Genomic DNA, 25,964 nt, shown 5'->3' with positions numbered 1-25,964 from the left:
TCTAAAAAAGTCCACAAACCTTTTTCAGATGAGTCAACTGCATCATCTTCATCCTGCTCTCTGAAGTACGGATTATCAAAAGCAAACTCTCCTACTGTGATTTTCTCAGCTACTGGCGTGGTGGCACCTTCAGATTTTACTGGGGGGGAAAAGTTTTAAATTAAATAATACTTCATTTAATTTAATGTAGAAAATTCTAAAGAAAAAAGTTAAAAAATTTTAAACTCAGATCAAAAATAGAGGAATAAGTAAAAGCCAGCATTTTAAAAAATTTTAATAAAACAGACCCTTAAGTAACTTTGTGCACCCACCTATACACCAAAAGGCTATTTCCTTGAATATATCAATCTGAAAAGTTTACAGAGCCCACCAGTTCATAAACACTGATATGGGCAGGGCCAGATTTAGAGATGGTGAAGCCTTAATCCAGAGCATGTGAAGAGGGCCCTCCCCCGAAATATGCAATTATAGATTTTTATCCTCGAAATGTAAATGTGAGATGCCAAGCCATGGCCTTCTGCATAAATCCAGCACTTGATACAGATTGCTTCAATATTAGCACTATTAGCACTCTATCAAGACAATGTTTAGCCTCAATTAATTCTTAAAGTTAATATGCACCTCAGAACTTCTTTCTTTATTGTTTATGTAGTAGCATAGCAACAGTGGTGTGCTTCAATCAGGGTCACTCGTGGTGGGATAGAGACCAACCCTTGTTTCTTCAACATTAATCCTTGTATTTGCCAGCTTTGATAGCTGTTTATCATTGGAATGAACAACTTCCAAACTACCCTAAACATCAGAAATGAAGAAGTCATTCACAGTGACCTCCTCCATTTCGAACAATGTCAAAGACCTATACAAAACTAAATCCAGAAAATACAAGGGATATAGGAATATCACTTTGCGAATAAGTTCTAAATCTCTTAAAGAACTGATAAGAGATGAGCCATTTCTCAAGTTTCCGTGTACTTTAATAAAATAGGTGGAGAGCCAAAAGGTTTAAAAAGTGGAAGACGGGAATGGGAGATTATAATGCTCCCTAAACACCTATAATTAGCATTAGCATTAGTAGAAGCATATAATGCAAGAAAGCAAGCTTATGCAGGCATCAGCCAAAAAAAAAAATAAATAAATAAACGCTCCCATTTCACCCCTCCGTTCATTCCAAATATCTGTCCAGCTCAGCCTTAAATTTCTTTAGGCTATAAACTTCCACAACAAAGGATGTAAGTCTGTTCCATCAAACAACTACCCGCTGTCTAAAGGCAAACTTCCGCACATTTATCCTACATCTGTCTTTCCTCAATTTGAATTTATGCCCTCTCGTGATTATTCTGAGCAAAAGGAAGAATCCCATCAGCATTCAGCATGCTCAAACCATTCAAGGCTTTATACACCTCAATCAGATCACCTCACAGGTGCCCAGTCTCCAGACACTGTAATTTGCAAAACTTAAGCCTTTCTTCGTAAGAGCAACCCTTTGTTCCATTCACTAATCTTGTTGCTCTGTACTCGTTACAACAGCTCTACATCCTTCTTAAAATGAGGCCTCCAGACCTGTATACAGTACTCAAGGTGTGGCCTGACCATTGCCTTATACAAGGGGATAATCACCTCCTTATCCCTGCTAGAAAAATTCCAGTATATCATTGACAAGACACTATGAGATACTCTTGCAGACCGTCTGCACTGCTCAGAAAACTTCATATCTGCCTGCACAACCACCCCCAGGTACCACAGAGTTGATACGTTGCTCTGGGGTTGCTGTTTCCCATATGTAGTACTTTACATTTGTCAATGTTAAACTTCATTTGCCACCTCTCAGCCCATCTGCTCAACTTTTCTAGATCCTGTTGCAGCAGCGCACTGTCATTTGTGTCCTTAACAACCCTGCCAACCTTTATATCATCTGCAAACTTGGACATTAAGCTTGATATTCCATCATCAATATCATTTATAAGTACAGAAAACAACAATAGACCCAACACTGAACCCCGAGGGATTCCACTAATAACATTAGTCCACAATGAGCAGTGTCCATTGATTATCACTCTCTGTCTTCTCCCACTGAACCATCCCTTTATCCATAGCAGCAATTTGCCTCCAATGCTCACTCCTCCAATTTGTTCAGCAGTCTTCCATGTGTGACAGTATCAAAAGCCTTTCTAAGATCCAAATATATGATATCAAAGTTATTCCCTGCATCCAGTTCCTTTGTGTGACCACATCACAGTATCCAATGAAAAAGTCAGGTTACAGACCCACCTCCTAAACCTTTGGCAGAGAAGGTGGACTGAGACCACCAAGGGAGAAGTGACAAAAAAATTCCTACTGGACATCCGCAAGATATATCCAAAAACAACCGGTTTGGTACTTCCCATGGTACCACATGGCAACATTGTTAACAGGACATGGCCCCTACAATGAAAAGCTTTTTGGGCTGGGTCTCACCGAGGATCCCAGCTGTACATGCAGGGAGAGTGAAAGCTGGAGCCACATAGCTTATGAATAGCTTATGAATGTCCACAATATGAGGACCTCAGAGGGATTCTCATAACAAGAATCAGATACCTTCCAAAGGGATTGGAGTCCCACTTCCTGGACTCAGAGGAAGAATACAGGGCGCTCTCCCTCTTTGCGCAGGATCTATTCGCTAGGAGGAAAATGTTAATTGCAATCTACAGCAATCAACACAGAGACTGACAAGAAACGCTACCAGATGAAACAGAAAATCGAAATTCGCGGGATACCAGACTCGACCAAATGGAACGCTGACAACTGGAAGAGATGTTAGGACAGGGATTACCCCATGAGTGACATTGAAAACAGAGAAGAGACAAAAAGCAACATAACTGCCAACAGACTGACGGCGACCTGAAGAGGGCACTCTAGCCCCTTTACCTTTTATTCCCACATCCTTGGGGAGGGGACGACCTTCGCTCCCCCCTTTTTGGCAACCTTACTCTTCTACTGTGGTGGGGCATGAGCATGCCTCACTGAAAACTGGGGCTCCCTACTCTATCGGTCCCATATTTCTGTCTCTCACCCCCCAGTCTTCTGTCTCCCGCCACTTCTATCTTTATGCTAACAAAAGCCCCACACAACAAAAATTAACGTGCCAAAAATCCTTTGAGCCAAAATTTGGCATAACAACCTTAGCGATCATACCCCCCACGCCAACGCATATGTGTATGTAATTGTACATGTGTATATATATGTGTGTGCATTGTCACTAACCTAATGGATTTTTTTTTTTTTTTTTTAGGTCCTAGCCGCTGAAATCTCAGGAAAGTAAGCAGCAGGACCTGCCAGAGTAAAACTGAGTTCCTGATCTGCCTCCACGGGGCATAAGTGGGGCAACGTTGGGCCTCAGCAGGGGTCTAGTGGCTAAATGACCAGATGAACAACAGTACACGACACTACACATGAACAAGTCCCTCACACTTTTAAATCTGGCATATCCCAACGAACTGGTTCACCCACAATGAAAGCAACGCGAAGATGGGGGAAACCCCTGGTGCCGTATGACAATAACACACTTTACACTTTACACTTTATCCAACTGTGATGGATACTATGAGAATACATTTTGGAGAGACGATTTATAATTTATACTTTTATATCTGAGAAAAGGGGAAAAAAAGGCAATAAGACAAAAAATATTATACACTAATAATTTAGAAGTAGTGGTAGTAGACTAGTATTAATAGTAGTCTTAGTAGTAGTAGTACTGCTATAATTAACATGATGTACATTGTCATTTAAGTGAACATGCTACTACTGATAAGTTCAAGCAATGTCAATATCCACCAGCCAACGATAAAAGCCATTCCGATTTTTAATATTGTATATTAATATACACTTTACCTTTTCTTGATTCACATACAAACTGCATACCTACTTAAGTTTCTTTGTAGCATAAAATCATTGGCTTATCAGAACATACAATATGGGATGCCTGATCTTTTGAATAGGCTTAGCCAAGCTGGCGATCATAGTTATCATCATTAGGCCACAAAAGTTCTATAGATAAGCTATGAACTGTTGCAATAACGTGTAATATAGGTTACAGTTAATAATTTGGCTCCCAGGCCTCCTTTTGGACCCCAGGTCCAGGTACGATGTACTCCCTGTGCCACCCATCATAGACCCTGAGGAGTGGAACCGGTTCAGGAAGAGGTTCTTCATTGTCCAGGCTTTTTCATTCCACATCCAGTATACAGGCAGTATATTTTTGTTATGTCCTCTAAGAGCTCTTGGGTTCTGCACGTGGAAAATTAGGCCAGGCTTTGTCATATGGCCTGCTGAATTGCTGCAAACTAGCAGTGTAATCCGATCTCATGCCACCTTGAATTCTGGACCTTCTTCTGTTCGATGGCTATATAGGTGTGCTCAGGCATCTTCTTCCAGAATAATGCTGTTTCATCAGCATTGAAAACCTGTTCGGGTTTATATCCCTTCTTCTTGATGAGCTTCTTGAGTTGCGCAGGGTAGGCCTTAGCAGCCTCGTGATCAGCTGAAGCAGACTTTCCCATAACCTTTACATCATGGAATGAATAACGCCTCTTGAATTTCTAGAACAAGCCTTTGCTGGTAATGAAAGTGGTTTCTGTGGTGCTGCTGGTACAGGAGGTTTGCTGCTTAAATCTGTCGTAAAGAACAAGGGCCTTAGCAGAAATCATACCAGTGTTCACAGGCAAATTTTTCTTGTGCTGGTCTTCGTCAAACCAAATGAACAGTCTAGTCTCCATTTTTAACATCACTTTATCACATACATAAGTCACATATTTAACAGTAAGAATTCCACCAGCACTGTCTCTCTGATCTCACTTTCTTGTTTCCTTGAGTATTGTATGGTACTTTTGTTGATACCAAACATGCAGCCTGTGGCCGCGTATGTGCGTATGTCAGCCCTTTTCGACATTTATCTAGAATCTGCACTTTCTTGTTCAAAGTCATTCTTGGTCCTTTTAGGCTTTTGTCCGTCACTAGATGCACTTTGTTTAGAACCCGTGGGTATTCACATAAGGATAGTAATATTACAAGCACAAGTAGCCTAACACAGACATACACAACATGCAGAGGTCACAAGCGGTCCTACTCAGATGATGATCACTGTGAGACTGAAGACACGCGTGCCGCACCATCACTCGGAGTGAATGCAGTGAGCAGCAGCCAAATTTTTAGTATCATAAATAAATTCTGCAACCGAGAGCACAAAAACACGAATCTGCGAATACAGATCTCGCAAATACAGAGACCCAACTGTATAAAATTTCATGAAAATCTGTCTGTCGAGAGAAATGCATTATTATGTGCGAATGGGCAAACAGAAATCAATGGACATACAACAGGTGCTTTATGCATGTAAATAAATTTTCTGTTTGTACTCCAGGACAAAAACATAAGATAGAGAGAGAAAAAATACAAGAACATGTTTGAAACATAAATTTCATGAAAATCTGTCCATCGAGAGAAATGCATTATTATGTGCGAATGGGCAAACAGAAATCAATGGACATACAACATGTGCTTTACACATATAAATAAAAGTAAATAAATTTTCTGTTTGTACTCCAGGACAAAAACATAAGGTCAGAAGAGTTCATAAGATAGAGAGAGAAAAAATACAAGAACATGTTTGAAACATAGTCACTCACAACACACGTTCAATTGCATTCATGCTATATACACATGATTTTCACAAACATCCTTAACAAAACTAAATGTTATTGTGTGAATAGGATACATGATATAAACCTGAAACAAATTCTTCTAGGTGACAGAAAACACCTTCAAGTTTTTATTCATAACTGGAAAATGTGCATTCTACAACAGATGCCAGTATAATCACAAAACTATAATCATGGCAGATTTTACCAACCAGAAGGTGTAGCGAGTACTTTGGTTCTATGAAGTAGACCCATAGTTCTACAATGGTACGGAAAATTCATAAGAATGTCTGTTTGTGCAATCATCCCAGCTAAGGTGGTGGCTGAACAAGTCAGTGAGGGTGCAGTGGAGCTAGTTCATTTATGTGATACAAAATATGGCATGCCAGCCATGAGCTTAATATCGCAAGTTTATCAGTGTCTAAGGTGTTCTATCACCATCTGAGGATGAAACCATACAAAATACAGATAAAATTTCCAACATGACTACAGTTTTGGAATTATATTGCCATCTATTGATGAAGGAACTAGTAGTTGTTGGTGACTCTATTGTCAGGGAAACGGGGAACATGCTTTGTAAAAAAGATAGGTGGAACAGGACCAGGGTATGTCTGCCAGGGGCAAAGGTTGATGACGTTGTAGAGCGAATATCATCTTTTAAGGGCACAAAAGGTGATATAGTTGTACACGTTGGCACTAATAATATTAAGAGTAGGAGACCGGCAGAATTACTTAACAAGTACAGGTCACTGTTGAACAAAAGCCGAGAATTAGGGTTGAATTTCAAAGTGTCTGCAATTCTGCCCAGACACGATAGGAGGGAGTATATGATGAGAGCCTTGTCGATCAATTCGGCCCTGGAAAGATTGTGCAAGGCTCAAGGGGTAGAATTTTTTTCAGCCTGGACTGTACTTGTTAACAGGAGAGATTGCTTCTACAGGGATGGGATACACTTAAATAGAAAGGGTGCAAGAATATTTGCTGATGCTATCGAGGCAGTGTTAGGTGGGTCGGAAAACTGCTAGCTTGGGGGGAGACAAAGACCAATAGATTGACAGTAGCCACTGGCAGAGGTGAAAGAGATTCTTGCACTGCTTCTATTAGAATGAGCAGAAGCCTGAAAAACAAGATGCATGGTATTTCAGAGACTGCTGGGAGCCATTGCGGTACAAGTAAACACATGGGTTGTGTTAGGGTAGCTAAGAATAGAAACAGGTGCAGGTATACTTGCGTGTACACCAATGCTAGGAGTTTAGTAAATAAATTTGATGAATTTGAGGTATTGATCAAAACATCAAAGGCAGATATTGTTGGGATATCAGAGACGTGGTGTCACACAGATATAAGGGATGCAGAACTGCAATTTGGGGAGTACAACGTCTACAGAAAGGATAGACAGGATAGGAAGGGGGGAGGGGTTATGCTATTAGTTAAGAAACACATAAAAACCAAGGAAGTGAAGCCAGTCGACATCGCTGGACAGTGCAGTGTTGAGTCAGTTTGGTGTGACATAAGCATTGGGAGATCAAAATTGAGAGTAGGAGTGTGCTATAGGCCTAATGACTCTGATGAGTATAATAAGGAACTGTACAGGGAAATAGAGTGGGCCAGTAAATCAGAGAGTCTTATAATGGGAGATTTTAATTTCCCAGATATTGACTGGAATTTGGGGGCTGGTTACTCACACACTAGCAGGGCTTTTGTGGATTTATTGGATGATTGTTTTCTACATCAGCATGTTCGGGAGGCAACTAGAGGGAGTAATACTCTTGATTTGATTATCAGCAGTGATTCTTCATGCATTAAGAATCTGCAGATAAATGAACCACTAGGTGGCAGTGATCACAGTGTGCTGAAGTGGGATTTACTGAAAGAGGTAACTACCATTAGGGGTAAAGGGAAGGGTTATTGCTTCCGTAAAGGCGACTACGATGGACTGAGACAGTATTTAAATTCTATACAGTGGGACCAACTGATGATGTTACCAACAGCAAATTCAAAATGGGAAGCATTCAAAGAACTTATCTTGGAAGCTACTAGACTTTACATACCAACTAAGAAATATTGTTCAAGGTTTAGGCCAAAATGGATGTCAGATGAACTAATGAGGCATATGGCAGAGAAGAAAAATGCATGGGATACTTACAAATTAACACATGACACAGAAGCCTATGATAGATACAAGTTGATATGCAACCAAGTTACAAAGGAGGTTAGGCAGGCGAAGGCAGATTACGAGAAATCCTTGGCAAGGGATGCAAAGAAAAACAGCAAAGAGTTCTTTACTTATGTAAACTCTAGAAGGAAGGGGATGAATCAGATTGGTCCACTTGATATTGATGGGTCAACTGTTGATGATCCTGCTCAGGTAGCTAACAAACTAAATGAATATTTTGCATTGACATTCACACATGAGGAGTTATTCAGCAAGGGGAATGCCAGAGGTGTATTCAACTCTGGCAGTAAGCTAGAGAATCTTGTAATAACTGAGAGTAAAATGGAGGAGAAATTGTTGAAGATAAACACAAGAAAGGCACCTGGGGTAGATGGGATCTATCCAGTTATATTAAAGGAGGCAGCAAAGGAAGTAAGCAAACCCTTAGCCATAATTATGAGAGCTTCCTTGGACTCAGGGGGGGGGTACCCATAGACTGGAAATGTGCAAATGTGACCCCAATTCACAAAGGAGGATCAAAGGCTGACACAAGTAATTATAGACCTGTGAGCTTAACTTCTGTTCCAGGAAAATTAATGGAGGCACTGGTTAAAGAAGCACTGCAGGATCATTTAGACAAGACTTCAGTTATAGCTCAGACACAGCATGGTTTTGTTAAGGGGAAGTCTTGCCTGACCAACTTGATTGGATACTATGATGCAGTCACAAAAGAACTGGATGCAGAGAATAACTTTGATATTATATACTTGGATCTTAGAAAGGCTTTTGATACTGTTGCACATGGAAGACTGCTACACAAATTGGAGCAGTGTGACATTGGAGGCAAATTGCTGCTATGGATAAAGGGGTGGTTGAGGGGGAGAAGACAGAGAGTGGTAATCAATGGACACTGCTCATCGTGGACTAATGTTATTAGTGGAGTCCCACAGGGCTCAGTGTTGGGTCCATTATTGTTTTCTGTATTTATAAATGATATTGATGATGGTATATCAAGCTTAATGTCCAAGTTTGCAGATGATACAAAGGTTGGCAGGGTTGTCAAGGACACTACTGACACTATGCTGCTGCAACAGGATCTGGAAAGGTTGAGCAGATGGGCTGAGAGGTGGCAAATGAAGTTTAACATTGACAAATGTAAAGTACTACACATGGGAAACAGCAACCCCAGAGCAACGTATCAACTCTGTGGTACTACACTGACAGTGGTAGAGAATGAAAGGGACTTGGGGGTGATTGTGCAGGCAGATATGAAGTTCTCTGAGCAGTGCAGACGGGCTGCAAGAGTAGCTCATGGAGTATTGTCAATGATATACAGGAATTTTTCGAGCAGGGATAAGGAGGTGATTATTCCATTGTATAAGGCAATGGTCAGGCCGCACCTAGAGTACTGTATACAGGTCTGGAGGCCTCATTTCAAGAAGGATGTAGAGCTGCTGGAACGAGTACAGAGAAGGGCAACAAGATTAGTGAATGGAACAAAGGGGTGCTCTTACGAAGAAAAGCTTAAGTTTTGCAAATTACAGTGTCTGGAGACTAGGCACCAGCGAGGTGATCTGATAGAGGTGTATAAAAGCCTTGAATGGTTTAAGCATGCTCAATGCTGATGGGATTCTTCCTCTAGCTCAGAAAAATCACCTGAGAGGGCATAAATTCAAATTGAGGAAAGACAGATGTAGGATAGACGTGCGGAAATTTTCCTTTAGCCAGCGGGTGGTTGGTTGGTGGAACAGACTGCCATCCCTTGTGGTGGAGGTTGATAGCCTAAATAAGTTTAAGGCTCAGCTGGACAGGTATTTTGAACGAACACAGGGGTGAAGTGGAAGTGGGTTTTTTTTTTTTTTTCTTTTTTTTTTTTTGGCTGATGCTGCATAAGCTTGCTTTCTTGCATCAAATGCCTCTACTAATGCTAATGCTAATATCCTTTATTCTCTGGAAGTAGAGCGTATGTATGAACAGGCATATGAAGCGCTAGCTTTGGGTCTCACTATGAGGGGGGGGGGGGGTGGCCTTGCATGTCCTCTGTAATCTCAAATTTTTAAAGCGATTTCATTTTTTTAACACCCTGATCTAAACTACGTTCCATTTGTACCTACCATGTAAACAGAGACAAGTGACATTTACTGCAAGTGTGGATAACTCATTTCTGTGAAAGAACAGATTAATTTCCAGAATAAAGGAAAATCACTCTCTCCTAATTCTTTAATAGAGAGTGTAACAGGAGAACACAGGTTGACCTCGGCATATTATCTGTGTCGGAAATATGCCTTAATCTTTTTCACTGGCTATTAAAGAAAGCAGTTGACCAGCACAACTTGTCAGTATAGTATGTGGGAGTTGGTTGTAAATGTGTTATGGACACCACTAAATTGTGGAATGTCCCTTTAGCTTTTAATTTGTGCATTCTGCAGCAGCAGCTCTATTGCCTAAAGGCCAGAGGTGCAAACAATGCATACCCAGGTCTCTCAAAATCTGTTCCTTATATGGAAATTTTATTCATTCTAAGGAAACTATTTTAATTGGACCACCCATAGATTTCAGAATCTATATAAGCTAAGATAATAGTGCAGCGAAAATATCAATCTGGAGGATCTAAACAAAAGAGGCAACAAGAAAAAGATCAAATTTGAAAACAAAACACATCGGTAAAAATTATTTTATTTTTTTTCTGATTATATTTATATATGCAAATTGGTTTTTTTTGGACTCTGGTATCCCAGGGGCTGACATCTGGTTAGTATGGGCTTGGCACACCCAAGGTCCTGAGCTGGATATCATCATCCTTCTCTTTCTTGGTGATTCCCTTCTACTTTTGACTCTCTCTCTCTCTCTCTCTCTCTCTCTCTCTCTCTCTCTCTCTCTCTCTCACACACACACACACACACACACACACGCACGCGAAGGGTAATTCAGAAATTTTTTTTGGCTGGTGCTGCATAAGCCTCAGGCTTCATTGCACCATATGCTAATAATAATAATAATCTTTAAAGGGCCCCTTGGAAGTGGTTTCAGGTTGGTATCATGTACCTGATTCACACAATAACAATTTAGGTTGGGCACCCCTGCATAAAAATCATGAATTATTACCACAATCAAATCTCTTTATAGTGATCCTCTTTTTAATGTCCCAGCATGTTATAAAAACCTATGTGGTAGGTCCTAGATGATTTCCCATAAACCTAAATCCTTGGCTAAAAATGCAAAGAAAAGTAGCAAAGAATTCTTTGTTTATGTTAATACTTAGAAGGAAAAGAATGAACAACATTGGCCCACTACATATGAATGGCATAACAGTTTGATGATCCTGTTTAGGTTGCTAACAAAATAAATACATATCACTATTGGCTTATTATATTAATCACAGAAGAAACAAGAAATACATGTTATCTTTCAATTGTTATTAAAAGTCTGGAGGAAGATTCATTCATTATTACAAATATTGAATGAATATTACATTTTGAGATAGTTATTTTTGTTTATATTGTGGCATAATCACTAGGTCAGTGGAGTTTAATTTATTATTTTGACAACGAATACAATCCGTATTTAGTAATCACATGGGCCTGAGCCATTGTCTACTCAAAACGTGTGATTCTGCACCTCGCACCTGGTTGCACAGCAAGTTTGAGCCTGTAATATATTATTAATTAGTTAATTAGTATTTAACTGATACATGAAAATTTTATATTTACTTTTCAAATCTATTAATTGTAGAAAAAACAGATTTAAGAATTTAAAATTAATTTAAGAAACAAAAATTGAACTCGCCTGAAATATTATGCACTGCACATAATGTTTGTTCTATTTTCAGGCATGCTCTTAGGTGAGCCACTGTAGCTAAATGGACAAGCATGAAGGTAGAGAATTAAAGAATTACCTATGCTGTGGATGAACATGGTTCAAACCCACAGGTTTTAGGTTTGTATCAAGCATACAAACTTGCACAATAATATTTTAGCTCAGTAAATAATTTAGTAAGATGATGATTCAAAAAAAAAAATAAGCTTCTTAAATTTCATCTGCATGAACAGAGAACATTTCTTTCTGTGCACCCCACCATACTGCCTATTCATTTTTCCAGTGAGAGCAGAGCAACAAACAATCTCCAGGACACGTCAATATGGCATGTCCTGGATAGTCAATATGACATGTATGAAAACCAAGTTAGTTAATGAATGCAGTGCATTATTAGATATCAGTGGTGGTAGCAAATGGTAATATTTAATGATATATATATATATATCAAAAAGACAAAAATACGGGAAGAAAGTGAGAGAGAGAGATAGAGTGATAGAAGGGAGACAGAAGATAACTAATAAAATATGCATAATAAGAAATAAATAATTACAAAATTAAGGATGTTGCCAAACAACTTATAAAACCAGCCTCTCATCAGGTGTCAAACGGCCAGGATTGCAAGAAAAACAGCAACATGTCTTCATTTCTAATGTTAACCACAAGCCAAAGGGTAAAAACCATAAACATAAATAAAAATGAGAATAAAATTTTTTTACCAAAATAAATGAATGAAAAGGAAAATAAAATTTTGAAAACAAAATACAAATTACAAGCATTAAAAGGGAAGTTTTCGAAAATGATTTGTGAATTTTACAGCTGACATTATAAGGGAAGCTGCAAAGGAGGTAAGCAAACCCTTAACCATAATTATGAGAGCAACCTTGGATTCAGGGGAGGTCCCAATAGACTGGAGAAATGCGAATATATTCCCAATTTATAAAGAGGAATCAAAAGGTGACATGAGTAATTACAGACCTGTTAGCTTAACATCTATTCCAGTAAAAATAATGGGATCGCTGGTTAAAGAAGTAATGCAGACATCTGGATAGGTTAATCGCAACATGGATTTGTTAAGGGGAGGTCTTGTCTAACCAATCTGATAAGTTACTATGATGCAGTGACCAAGTAACTGGATACAAAAAATAATTTTGACATCATATACTTAGATTTCATGAAGGCTTTTGTTAGTGTTGCACAGAAAAGACTGCTGTACAAACTGGAGCAATGTGACATTAAGGGTAAGTTATGCATAAAGGGATGGTTAAGTGTAAGAAGGCAGAGAGTGGTTATCAATGGGTACTGCTCTTCATGGACTAATGTTATTAGTGAAGCGCCCCAGGGTGCTTGGTCTATTGTTGTTTTTTCAAATTTATCAATGATACTAATGAAGGTATATCAGGCTTAATGTCTAAGTTTGCCGATGATAGAAGGGTTGGCAGGGTTGTTAAGTCAGTAGTGACAGTACGCTACTGTTACAGGATCTAGAAAAGTAGGGCAGATGGGCTGAGAAATGGAGAACTCAGAACTGAAGTTTAACATTGACAAATGCAAAGTGCTGCATATGGGTAGCGGTAACCTCAGAGGAATGTACCAACTATGCAGTACTACACTTGGGTAATGGAGAATGAAAAAGACATGGTGGTAATTGTGCAGTCAGACATGAAATTCTCTGAGCAGTGCAGACATACTGCCAGGACAACTCATGGGGTTTTGTCAATGATATACAGAAACTTTGCTAGCAGGGATGAGCAGGTGATTATCCCTTTGTTTAAGCCCATGGTTAGGCCACATCCTGAGTACTATAATACAGGTCTGGAGGCCTCACTTTGGGATGTAGATCTGCTGGAATGGATGCAGAGAAGGGCAACCAGATTGGTGAAGGGAACAAAAGAGTGCTCTTACCAAGAAAGGCTTCAGTTCTGCAAATTTTAGCATCTCAAGACCAGGCACCTGAGAGGAGATCTGATTGAGGTGTTTAAAGCTTTGACTGAATTGAATAAGCTAAATGTTAATGGTATTCTTCTAGGTGCTGAGACTACATGCATGAGAAGTTTGCCTTCAGCCAGCAGGCGATTGATTGTTGGAACAGGCTGCCATCTGTTGTTGTGAAAGTGGATGGGTTATAAATAAATTCAAGGGAAAACTAGACAAATTCTTTGAGAGTACAGATGGGTGAAGTTTTTTTTTTTTGGCTGATGCTATGCTGATGCAAGAAACCAAGCTGATGCTTGGTTTCTTGCATCACTTGCCATTACTACTACAATGAAGATGAGAAATTAAAACTGGAATTGATAACAAAAATTTCTAGAGACATATAACAAATTAGTCTAATACAAGTTAAGGTAAAGAAATTTGAAAACATAATAAAAAGCAAGTAGGCTTAAAAGAGAGCAAGAGACTTGAGATAATGCTTAAGCAAAATTATAAGCAACATCTTGCAGAAAAACTGATATAGAGATATAAAAGTAAACGGCTAAGGTAAAGGAAGCCAACACGAGATCCACTGGAAACGTTGGCTAATTTATCCAGAAAATTAGTTTCCCGATACTGCACTCTAGCGCTGCTTGCTCAGTAAACAGATGGTAGGTGTTATCTGTCTGGCGCAGAGGTCAAGAACAATATATTGATTGACAGGTAGGCATGGCAAACGATGAAATTATTGGTGGTGGGCGTGACAGACAACAAGCTACTGTGTATTCGTTGGTCGGCATTATGATGTGTATTTATGAGTAAAGAACGTTGCATAATTAGCTTTGTAATGAACGGTAAACAGATAATAGTAGCAATGAATCTTTTAAAGATGAAAGAAATTTGTATGGAAAATAAAATGTTGCTTGATTTTTTGATGAAAACCAAATTAATAAGACCGAAATTATACTGTTTTAAGAGCAATGATTATTTTAAATAAATTGAATCGTGACCAGAGTCATGTGGAAAGTTCTGATACTGCAAAAAATGTTCTGCACAAGTTTCTTTATTAAAACAGTTTTATGGAAAATACAAAACTTCCATTAAAAAAAGATAATGTATATTATATATTTTTGGTCAATGTGCATGCCAGTAACTACGACAGCATTACATCTGGAGATTTCGAAAGTAACAGCAATTAGGTTTTATAAGAAACTAAAAGATATCTGCAAATTGCAGTTGTTAAAAAACATTAAGTTGGGTGGATTGGGGGGGGGGACTGTAGAAGCAAACAAAACTGTATTGGTAAAGCCAAAAGATCAGAGAGGACAAAATTTAACTGCTAAGAAGAAATGAGTATTTGAGGTATTTGAAAGAGAATCAAAATTCTTCTTCATAAAATTCATAAAAAATTCTTGCAGAACCTTGGGGTTCCGTGGAACCCAGTTTGAATATCACTGTATTAGACAAATATGTTATATGTCTCTAGAAATTTCTGTTATCAATACCAGTTTTAATTTCTCGTCATTATAATGTGTCAACTGAAAAGTTCACAAAACCATTTTTTAAAACAACACCTTATAATCAAAATTTTATTTTAATTTTCATTTATTTTGGTAACAAAATTTTATTCCGGTTTTTGACCAGTTTTGTAAATCCTTCATTTGTCAGTTTTGTAATTATTTATATTTTATTACACACACTTTATTAGTTATCATCTACTTCCCTTCTATCACTATCTCCCTCACTTTCCTTACTATTTATTTTAATTAATTAATTAATTTAATTTTTTGCTTTACTGTCCATGCTCTGCTTAGGTTTAGCATTTGCTGCCTTTGACTGCACTAGACTATTACCCAATTTTTCTATCTTCTGATTTCCATTTTTATACCTTCTTATTATTCTATTCAACCTATACATATACTGTAGATAGGTAGGTAGAAAGTAACAAACTCGTACTGCCCTCTATATCCCAATTTTTTCCTATATATTTTAGTAAAACAGTCATTTTGCCAGTGGTATGTTGTTGTTGCCATGAGGGTGCTCAACTTTCTGTCATATTATTTTTCCACTGCTTAAGGACCACTGTTATTCAAATCCATTGCAATGGCAGTTCGATCTTTGGATTGTTTCGTCTTTGCATGGATTTGTCTAACGTTCAAAATGCAGTGATTCCCTGACTATTATTGGCCTTGTGGTCCTCCATTGAGATGGGGCATAATGGTCAGTCTATTTTATTTTTATTTTTTATTTTTAGTTCATTTGGTCCAGTATTGTAGGTAGTTCGTGTCTCCATTCTTCGTGATATTTTACATAATTTGGACCTGGTGCCAGCAAGAGGGCACTGCTAAATTTTAATTGATTAGCTTTCAAAATTATCTTTTGGTATTTCATATATTTAGGCTTTTCTTAATTATATTAGGAGGTTCTTCTTTCTACAACACCCTTTTCTTGATTACTCCCCCATTTCCTTTGTATTTTTTCATTAGTTTAGTTTATTTTTTCATTCTACTGGTTTGCCACCCTACTCACATATATTTTAATTTAGTTTATTTTATGCAACATTTGGTGGAATAGCAAAATGCTGCCACAGATGCTAACTTTATTTTTATCTTTATTTTTCTTCTTATTCCTTTCATTATAATTTGTTAGTCTTTACAATTTTGCTTATATATATATATATATATATATATATATAAGCAAAAGCAATAACTTATCTGCAAACCAAGAACATTTCATTTCTACACATCCACCAAATTGCCTGTTTATTCTTCCAACAAATGCATAGCAATAAACATAATATCCATTGCTTAAGCTACAATATACAGTATACGAATAGCTTGCATGATATTTTGGAAAAAAATAAATATACCTTTTGGATTTCTGTTTGTCTGATTTTATTGAAATTTGGAAATCTTTGATAAAAAATCATTCTAAAAGGGAAAAATATAAAATTTCGTGAAAATCTATTCATTGGGAGTTGAGTTATTACTGTGAGCTGGCAGACGGACAGATAAAAAAATAACAGCTGCTGGATTTTTGTTCATATAACTTTAATAAAAATTTGGGATTGCTCATTAAATCTCTTTAAAAAGGCCAAATGTAAAATTTTATTCAAATCCAACCACTAGGAGCCGACATGAGGAAAAAACAGACAGACACACACACACATTGCAAGGACAACACGTGCATTAGGCATACAGGCTAACACGCCTTAAAAAAGAAATAATAATTGGCTGATTTTAATAAAGTTTGGCATGGCTCAAAAAATCTTTCTAATTGAGTAAAATATAAAATCTTATGAAAATCCATTCACTGGGAGTTGAATTATTATATGGGGACAGACAAATGGGTAGTGAAGAAAATATACACTTCACACATAAATGCTAATATGCCTAAAAGGGATTCATATAAATTTATGTTTAGTATCAATTAAAACTAAATAAGCTGTGTTATCAAATATGTAAATATATAAATTTTCTGTTTATACTCAGGGACAACCACACAGTAAGAGGAATTCACAAGACTGAGACAATTATGCACCCTCATGCCTGATTACCTGGCTATGTCAACCAAAAAAGTAAATATTTTTTGGTTGCTTGTATAATGCTAAAAAATGCTTGAAACTGTAAATGAAATATTTCTTCATTTTAAACAATAGATAATTCATTATTTTAATTGTAAATAACCTTGTAAACCACATGTGGATAGCTTTCCTTATTCCCCCCTCTCTCCCTTCTGGGGAAGGGCCGAAATTTTCTAATACTAAAATGTAAATAAAACTTCCGATTTAGTCATGGTCTATTTGTTATTATACTGTACAATTTCAGAATTGTAAATTTTATATTATTATTTGTAATTTTTTTTTTCCTAACGGAATGCCCCCTTAAAAAGGGGGCATATCCTAGTCTTTTGACTTATGTGTTTGCCATTGCTTTTTGCTGTTATCTCCCAACAAATGTAACAAATAAGGGACAAATAAACTTTATTATCATCTTCGTTTTGATTCTCCTTATGGTTTTTTTTTCCCCATCTCATACCAAGTGTGATTTTATATCCAGGTATTATTACTGGTCAAGGAACTGTGATTATCCTACAGACGTTCAGGATCATGGATTTCTGGAGTTCCTCGTAGGTGTTCTCTGGGAGGTATATTGCTGATAGGTTCTTATGTAGGCTCTATGGCACAAAACCAGTGGTTGACACAGTGATTGGGATAGTCGATTCTTGTTCCATATGCTACATCTCTTTGACTTCCTGTTTTTTCTCAATAAGTTTTCTGTATGTTTGCTGGTATTGAGCACCGCTGTGTCGATGATGTAGGTAATCTTTTCCTTCTTGTTAATGAGGGCTATGTCCAGTCTGCTATGTGCAATGATCTTATCTGTTCTCATGGCACAGTTCCAGTACTGCTTGTGGGTAGGGTCTTTAGTACAACCTGAGTTTTGTGCTTGTAATACAGTATGCTTTCTTTGATCAACTGGTACTTCTGATATATTATTCTGGCTGCATGGTCATGCCTGTGAGTGTACTTTGTCTGCGTGATCATCCTGCATCCGATGGTGATGTGCTGGATTGTTTCTGGAGCAAGATGACATCACTGACATGTGTCGTATCACTATGCGTTTCTTGGCAATGTATTTTGTAGTTCCTGATGGCAATTACCTGTTCTTAGCATTAGCAGAGGCATACGATGCAAAAAAGCAAACTTATACATCATCAGCCAAGAAAAAAAAAAAAAAAAAAAAAAACCTTCCCATTTCACCCATCCATTCACTCCAAATGTTTGTCCACTTTTCCTTGAATTTATTTAAACTATCAGCTTCCACAATGACAGAAGGAAGTTTGTTCCAGGATCAACTACAAGCTGGCTAAAGGCAGATTTCCACACATCTATTCAACAACCATCTTTCCTCAATTTCAGTTTATGCCCTCTCAGGTTTGTAATCTAAGCAAGAGGAAGAATCTCATCAGCATTGAGCCTGCTCAATCCATCCAAGGCCTTATACACCTCAATCAGATCACTTTGCAGGTGCCTAGTCTTCAGATGCTGTAATTTGCAAAACTTAAGCCTATCTTGGTAACAGCAACCCTTTGTTTCACTCACCAATCTTGTTGCCCTTCTCTGTACTCGTTCCAGTAGCTCCACATCCTTCCTAAAATGTGGCCTCCAGACCTGTATGCAGTACTCAAGGTGTGGCCTGACCATTGCCTTATAAAAGAGGATAATCACCTACTTATCCCTGCTAGAAAAATTCCTGTATACCATTGACAAGACCCTATGACCTACTCTGGCAGCGTATCTGCACTACTCAAAAAACTTCATATCTGACTGCACAATTACCGCCAGGTCTCTTTCATTTGTCACTACCCTGAGTGTAACACCATCCAGTTGGTACATATCTCTGTGGTTACTGCTACCCATATGCAGTACTCAGGGCTACCGCAAGTGGGTAGGCGAGGTAAGTATTGCTTACGGGCAGAATTCAGGAAGGCACCAATTTTTTTTTTTTTTTTTTACATATACAAGTCGAACCTCTCTTTAACGAATTTCTTTACATCGAAATTTTCTATTTGGTGATATTTAAAATAGTTTCAGTAGAACAAAGAAATTTTCCATATAATGAACCGATTACGAGAGAACTGGGAATGCATTGTTCACACCTCTGGTCTTCAGGCAACTGAGGCAATTAGTTTCTCTTAATTCGTGCTACTAAGCACAAATTAGAAGAAATGAAGAAAAAGAAATGGGAAAATGGCATGTTTTTTTTTTTTTAAAACAGCTGACAAAAATTAACACCACATGCAACCACTGATCCTTCTCACCCGTACAGTACTAGATGATTTCATGTGCATAAACAATGAGAATTGCTCATGCACGTCAACAGAAATTATCCTTTTGTTTCACCCCCCCCCCCCCGTTTTGTTTTGGGGGATGCTGTCCCCACACCCCGCTAATATAAAGAGAACCCGTTACTAACAACTCATACAATTACTGCAAAAAAATCAAATCGTTAAGAAACAGCTTGAAAACAAACAAAAAAAAAAAAAAAAAACCTCATCAGCCCTCACATGCTGGCTGGTACACCTCATCAAACATCCACACTGAAAACACTTGTATTCTGAAGTTATCAGATTCACACTCATACACATTCAATTACACTCTTACATCCATCCTTTTGCAAATGGAATAACATGCAATAACAGAGGTAGTGGAGCAGCATGATGATGACTAAACAGCAGCACGATAGTTTCAAATTTGACACTAAAATCAGAAGCAAATTTACAGCCAGTCAAGCAATCAGAAATGCAAAATGAGGTAAATTACACATTCCCAGTAATAAGCAGTAATGATCCAATATTCCTTACATTTCGAGGGTACAGCTCTAAAACGGTGTTCGCAGGCCGGCCGCTAGTTAGTACACCGGACTGAACCTATTGGTAACTCTCTAGGAAGCTTCCAGATCAGCTAGTGTATAATCTTGCTACCTCTACTCTGCCAGATAGTGACTGGAGGGAGTCCGAGTAGTGTGTATGCGGGGAGCATTGTCGAGGCCATGTTATGTCAAGGATCTGGGTATGTTCTTACCACATGTATGCCATATCCAAAAATTCTGGCAGCTCTCTGTATCTGTGTAGTCTCTTGCTGAGCACAAGGAGGTTCTGCTTCAGTGTGTCCAAGTATTCTCCTATTCTCTGATTTCTGGTCTCATGTTTGCTGTGGACGCTGTCTCTCTTGAGGATGCTCTTCACCTTTCCAATCAATTTCTTACTTCTATTACCCTGTTGGTACTGGGTCAAATGACCTATCTTGACTCTTAATTCTTCTATCTTCTGCTGAAGTCTTCTTTCCCAAGCTGGCGGTTCCTTCTCTTTTCGGTTCTTCTGCTGCTGGTCTCTCGTTTCTTTTCCATTAATCCTAGTAGCTGCTATGGCAGCACAGTATATTGTGTGGATAGCCTCCAGTGTTGTACCATTGTTGTCAAGGTAATGTGGCATTATTTGCCAATTGAGGTGGTCTGTTACTCTCCACAGGATTTTATTTGGCCTCTGCTTAGGAATTACGTGGGTTCTTGTGGGGTCCATTCCTTTGAATTCTGTTAGGGCCTTCTTCCATTCGTCCTCTATTCTGGATATTATATTTTTATCATTATTATTATTACTCTTGGCTGAACAGCTCTTTGAATATCCTACAGTTGTTCAGGATCACTACTGTTGAGATTTTCATGTAAACATTCTTTGGGAGGCCTATTGCCACTAGCTTCTTATGAAGGCTCTTTGGCACCATGCCAGTGGTTGACACAGTGATCAGGATGGTCATTACTTGCTTCATATACCACATTTCTTTGACTTCATGATTGTTTTCTCATAGGTTATCTGGAGGTTGCTGGTATTAGGCACCACTAGGTAGATCAAGTGGGTTGCCATTTCCTATTATTATGATTTTTTTTCTCCTTATTATTAATATTAAGCTTAGATGTTTATTTACAATTTAATTAAATACAAATTTGTGTACACCGAGTGAACAGAAATCATGAGATATCTACCTAGTAATGGGTAGCCCACCTTCCTCCCAGATAAGGGCAGTCACAGGGTGAAGCATTGAGTCCACTAGTTTACAAAAGCATTCCACGGATATTTCCATCCATGCTTGCTGCACCACTGTTCATAATTCTGTTGCATTTCTGGTTGGAGGATCCAAAGCTCAAATGGACATTTCCATAGCATCCCATGGATTCCACAGAGTTCATGTCCAGTAATCAGGGAGGCCATTCCATGGTGGTAAAATCTGCAGAATCCTCTTTTAACCACGTTCTATTCATCATGGCTCTGTGGAGAGGCATGTTGTCCTGCTTGATTTTTTTTTTTTGATAGTTGTTGGCGCATCGGCTTCTGTGGCCATAATGCACCTCCCAAGGTTTCTGCAGTACAGATCCAAGCCCAAGGTCGGATTCGAACCCGCGACCTTTGGGTTGCCAGGCAGGCACTTTACCCACCCGTCTAGCCCAGTCGGCTGTCCTGCTTGAAGAGTCCATTGTGGGTGCACGATGATATTGAAGGGATGCAGATGGTCTGTAAGTATGAACACGTAACTTGGACCATTTAGAGAAGCATCTAAACATACCAGAGATCCCAATGTGTGCCAGTTGAACACGCCCCAGACCATTACCGACCATCCACCTGCCTGAACAGTTCATTGTTGACATGATGGTTGCATAGCTTCGTGCAGTTTCCACCAGATAAGCACCTTCCCATCCGCTCAAAATAACTGGAAACAGGCCTGACTGGACTAGGAGAGCTGTCTCCAATCATCCAAGGTCCAGTGCCAGTGTTCTTTCATCCAGTTGAGGCATAGAGTCCTGTGTAGTGGTGTAAACAATGGGACTATGGTGAGTTGGTGGTTCCCATAACCTACTGCGGCTAATGATCACCTGATGGTCTCGGTGGAGTCATTTCTGGCACTTCCCTCATTGAAGTCAATGATGATTTGTGCCACTGTCGCTCTCTGGTTGGCTGAAACAATGCAACACAGACGTCGATGGCCACGCTCCATCCACCTCCATTCTCTGCCCACACCACTGTCCATGGTGAGATGTTATTCCGGAATCACCATATTCCCGATACCTCTTGATACTGTCAAACAGGGATAGTACAATTTCTGTACCACCTCTGTGATAGAGTTACCGACGCATTGGGCACTCACTATCATCCCTCTTTCAAAGTCAGATAACTCACAATGTTTATCCATACTGACATCGAATTACCATCTATGTGGATGCAGTGTACCTGTATACCTGCCAAGCAGTGGGTTCATCCACTAGCAAGAGGGGTTACAGCGTCACCCCTCTCACTAGTGGATGAACCCACTCACTAGGTATCCCATGAATTCTGTTCTTTCAGTTTTTTTCAGTCTGACCTAGAGAGAATGGATGAACCCTCTCGCTAGGTATCCCATGAATTCTGTCCCTTCAGTTTAAATATAAATGATCATATAATGAAAGTGGTATAATGATTTATTCACAAGAATTCAGAAAAATATTTGGAGATAACTAAAATGGCACCAAGATCTAATTTTGCCTCTGGTAAAAATGAAGTGACAGTGAAAACTGACTCAAGTTTAAAGCTCTTGAGTAACTCTGTAAGATGTTCAGGTTAGTACTGTCTGACAAAGGCAGGCCGAGTGAAGGTGAGGAAAATTATGGCTTCCTAACTTGCTTTTATTTGTGAAAATATTTTAGTTGATCGTAAATAACCCTGATACTAATAGTGGCAAATGATGAAAGAAAGCAAGCTTATACACTGAGTGGACAGAAATCATGGGATACCTACCTAGTAACGGGTAGGCCCACCTTTCACCTGGATAAGGGCAGCCACATGGTGAGTCATTGAGTCCACTAGTTCACAAAAGCATTCTACAGGTATTTCCATCCATGCTTGCTGCACCACTGTCCATAATTCCATTGCATTCCTGGGTGGAGGATACAAAGTTTGAACGAACCTTTCTACCTCATCCCAAAGATGCTCCATGGAATTCATATCCGGTGAATGGGAAGACCATTCCATGGTGGTAAAATCTGTGGAATGCTCTTTGAACCATGTTCTAGTCACCATGGCTCTGTGGGGAGGAGCATTGTCCTGCTGGAAGAGCCCATTGTACTGTGGGTACATGACCATGAAAGGATGCAGATGGGCTACAAGGATGGACATGTAACCTGGACCATTCAGAGATGCATCTAGACACACCAGAGGTCCCAACATACCCCAGACCATTACTGACCGTCCACCTGTTTGAACAGTTCCTTGTTGACATGATCGTTGCATAGCTTCGTGCAGTTTCTACCAGATATGCACCCTCCCATCCGCTAGAAATAACTGTAAACAGGGACTCATCAGACAAGGAGAGCTGTCTCCAATCATCCAATGTCCAGTACTGATGTTCTCTACCCAGTTGAGGCGTAGAATCCTCTGTCGTGGTGTTAGCAATGGAACTCTGGTAGCTCAGCATCTCCCATAACCTATTTCGGCTAATAATTGCCTGATGGTCTTGGTGGAGACATTTCTGACACCTCCCTCATTGAAGTCACTGATTATTTCTGCCACTGTTGTTCTCCAAGTGGCTGAAACAATGCAAGACAGATGCCGACGGCCATGTTCATCCGCTACCTTTCTCCTCCCACAGTGTGATCCATGATGAGATGTTATTCTGGAAATGGCACATTCCCAATACACTCTTGATACTGTCGAACGGGGACAGTGCAATTTCTGTACTACCTCCATGACAGAGTGACCCTGTGCATCAGGCATCGACAATCTCATTCAGTGTACCTCTTTCAAAGTCAGTAAACTCACAGCGTTTATCCATACTGACATTGAATTACTGTCCACATGAATGCAGTGTACCTGTATACCTGCCAAGCAGTGGGTTCATCCACTAGCGAGAGGGGTGATAGCATCACATTGCCTAGGAACCAGGTAGCCCATGAATTCTCCTTCCAGTGTACAGCACCAGCAAAAAAAAAAAAAAAAAAAACCATTTCACCTATCCATCCCATCCAATACTTCGTCTAGTTCTTCCCATAAGGATAAAAAATAAATAAATAAAATAAACTGGTTAGTGGTATACTGTGCAAATTGCGTGTTCCATGGTCGATTTTCTGTTTGACGAAAACTCAAGTTTCCGGGGGGGCAGAACCCTGCTACCATTGCATGAGACCGACTAACTCGGCCACGTAAAAGCGGCGCATTAAAATTCCTCACGTAATCAATGGAACTTGAACTCAGGTCTTTTCCACCTGGTGTGCACAGGACGACAACTCGACCAACTGTGCTACCCACGAGGCAGTGGCGTAGCCAGGATTATCTGTTTTTTTGTCATTAGGTACATTCCTAAAAAAAAAAAGGCATCACTTGTCTATTGCTAAAAAGCGCCGCAATATCCGATTTCGCTTAAGGGTTGCATGTACCTGCTGATCCTACCCTGGCTAAGCCACTGCCACGAGGGCTTAGTGGACACAGTCCGTTATTTCCGAAATCAATTAAATCGAGGTTCGAGGGTCTACTGTACTTTTTTATGTTGATGTGGTGATCTATCTTCGAGCTTGAACTGTGGCTCGTGTAGACCTTGCTATGCTTTAAAAAAAAAACACTCACGTCAACGGTACATAAAAAGGTATAAATATATGCAGGACTCTAGTCGTAAAATTAGCAGAAGATATACTCTATGAATTTTACGAAAAGCCGAAAGTATACTGTGCATATCAGGCTTTTTAATCTAATTCGCTTCGGTCGAATAGAAGTTGCATAAAATTACATGTATAAGTATTTCCTAAGAATCAAATTCTAATATATTTTTTTTTTTAATTTTCAGTAAATATTTTAATAATATTTTTTTTTTTTTTTTTCCCAAGTCTTTCAAAAACCAAAAGGTATACGCCATTCACCTAAAAAAAATTCAGAGCGTATACAGCATATACCCTCCACTACAACCGTGATTATATGCTATTTTCTTTCAAAAAGCAGAGTATACACGGTGTACACCTTCCACCAAGGCCTCAACTACAATTACTTGCCTTCGGTGGTGAATCCTACGGTGCAGGCAATACAGCTACACCAGGACCATGGAAGCGGAGGGGGGGAAAAGGAAACGGGAAACACTGATAAGATTAATAAAAATAAATACGGTAAATTATTCTGCTGCAGCATTAGATCCCAAACTCGTAATGATGGCCACTTTTTGCCTTCCTCCTTCATAAATCTTTCTCGGTGCCTTTAGTGATTCCAGAAAAATCTATGAAAATTCTGCGATAAGTATGATTTAGAAAAAATCATAGTAAAATCATAGTTACCGCAGAATCTGTTGTTACTTGCAAATCTTTCGTCTCTAAGCCTTTCGCCTATTTGTTCAATGACCTCTTTTATACGTATAAAGTCACCTATTTGTTCCATTCTGAGTTGCTTGTTTAGGAATCTGATGACGCTTCTGAAACTTTCAATAGAGTCGACACGGATAGCGAATTCAGATATCACGTAAATGGACAAACAGGAAGTTGTTCTTGTGTTAAACGGGTCGTACTTCCTTTTCTCATGACACCACCCACAAGAGGATGGTGGAAGCACGCCTATCTAATATGAAGTGCGGGAAACACATTCCGTTGTTTTGTGACTACAGATTTACTCAATTGTGGGAGAAACTGGCGCCCATTCGATAAATTCTATCCGAAATCTTTGACGAAAAACCCGAGTTTCCGGGGGATGGGACCCTGCTACCAGTTTATGAGATTTCTATTCTGCTGGGGTATGCGATTGAAATATTGTATATACAGTATATATATAATGTGTGGTTTGTAAAAAAAAGTGTCTGTGAAAATGGAAATGAAAAGTACACAAGGTGCCTGAACTAAGAGAAGTTT

General features: G+C 39.0%; 1 protein-coding gene across 1 annotated transcript in view; it reads right to left on the bottom strand.

Moving 5' to 3' along the window:
* The window catches only part of LOC150088438 (uncharacterized), a 225,418-nt gene that overhangs the window by 95,580 nt on the left and 103,874 nt on the right, over positions 1-25,964 (bottom strand). The window contains exon 2 of the mRNA XM_090370156.1: positions 20-139. Coding sequence (XP_090226282.1) covers positions 20-139 — 120 coding nt within the window. The remainder of the gene's footprint in view (positions 1-19; positions 140-25,964) is intronic.

This window comes from Mastigoproctus giganteus, chromosome 3 (assembly GCF_048544385.1).
Source record: "Mastigoproctus giganteus isolate SK-2022 chromosome 3, ASM4854438v1, whole genome shotgun sequence".
NCBI classification, from domain to species: domain Eukaryota; kingdom Metazoa; phylum Arthropoda; class Arachnida; order Uropygi; family Thelyphonidae; genus Mastigoproctus; species Mastigoproctus giganteus.
The sequence above is the reverse complement of the archived record's forward strand: the minus strand, read 5'-3'. Positions and strand labels throughout refer to the sequence as shown.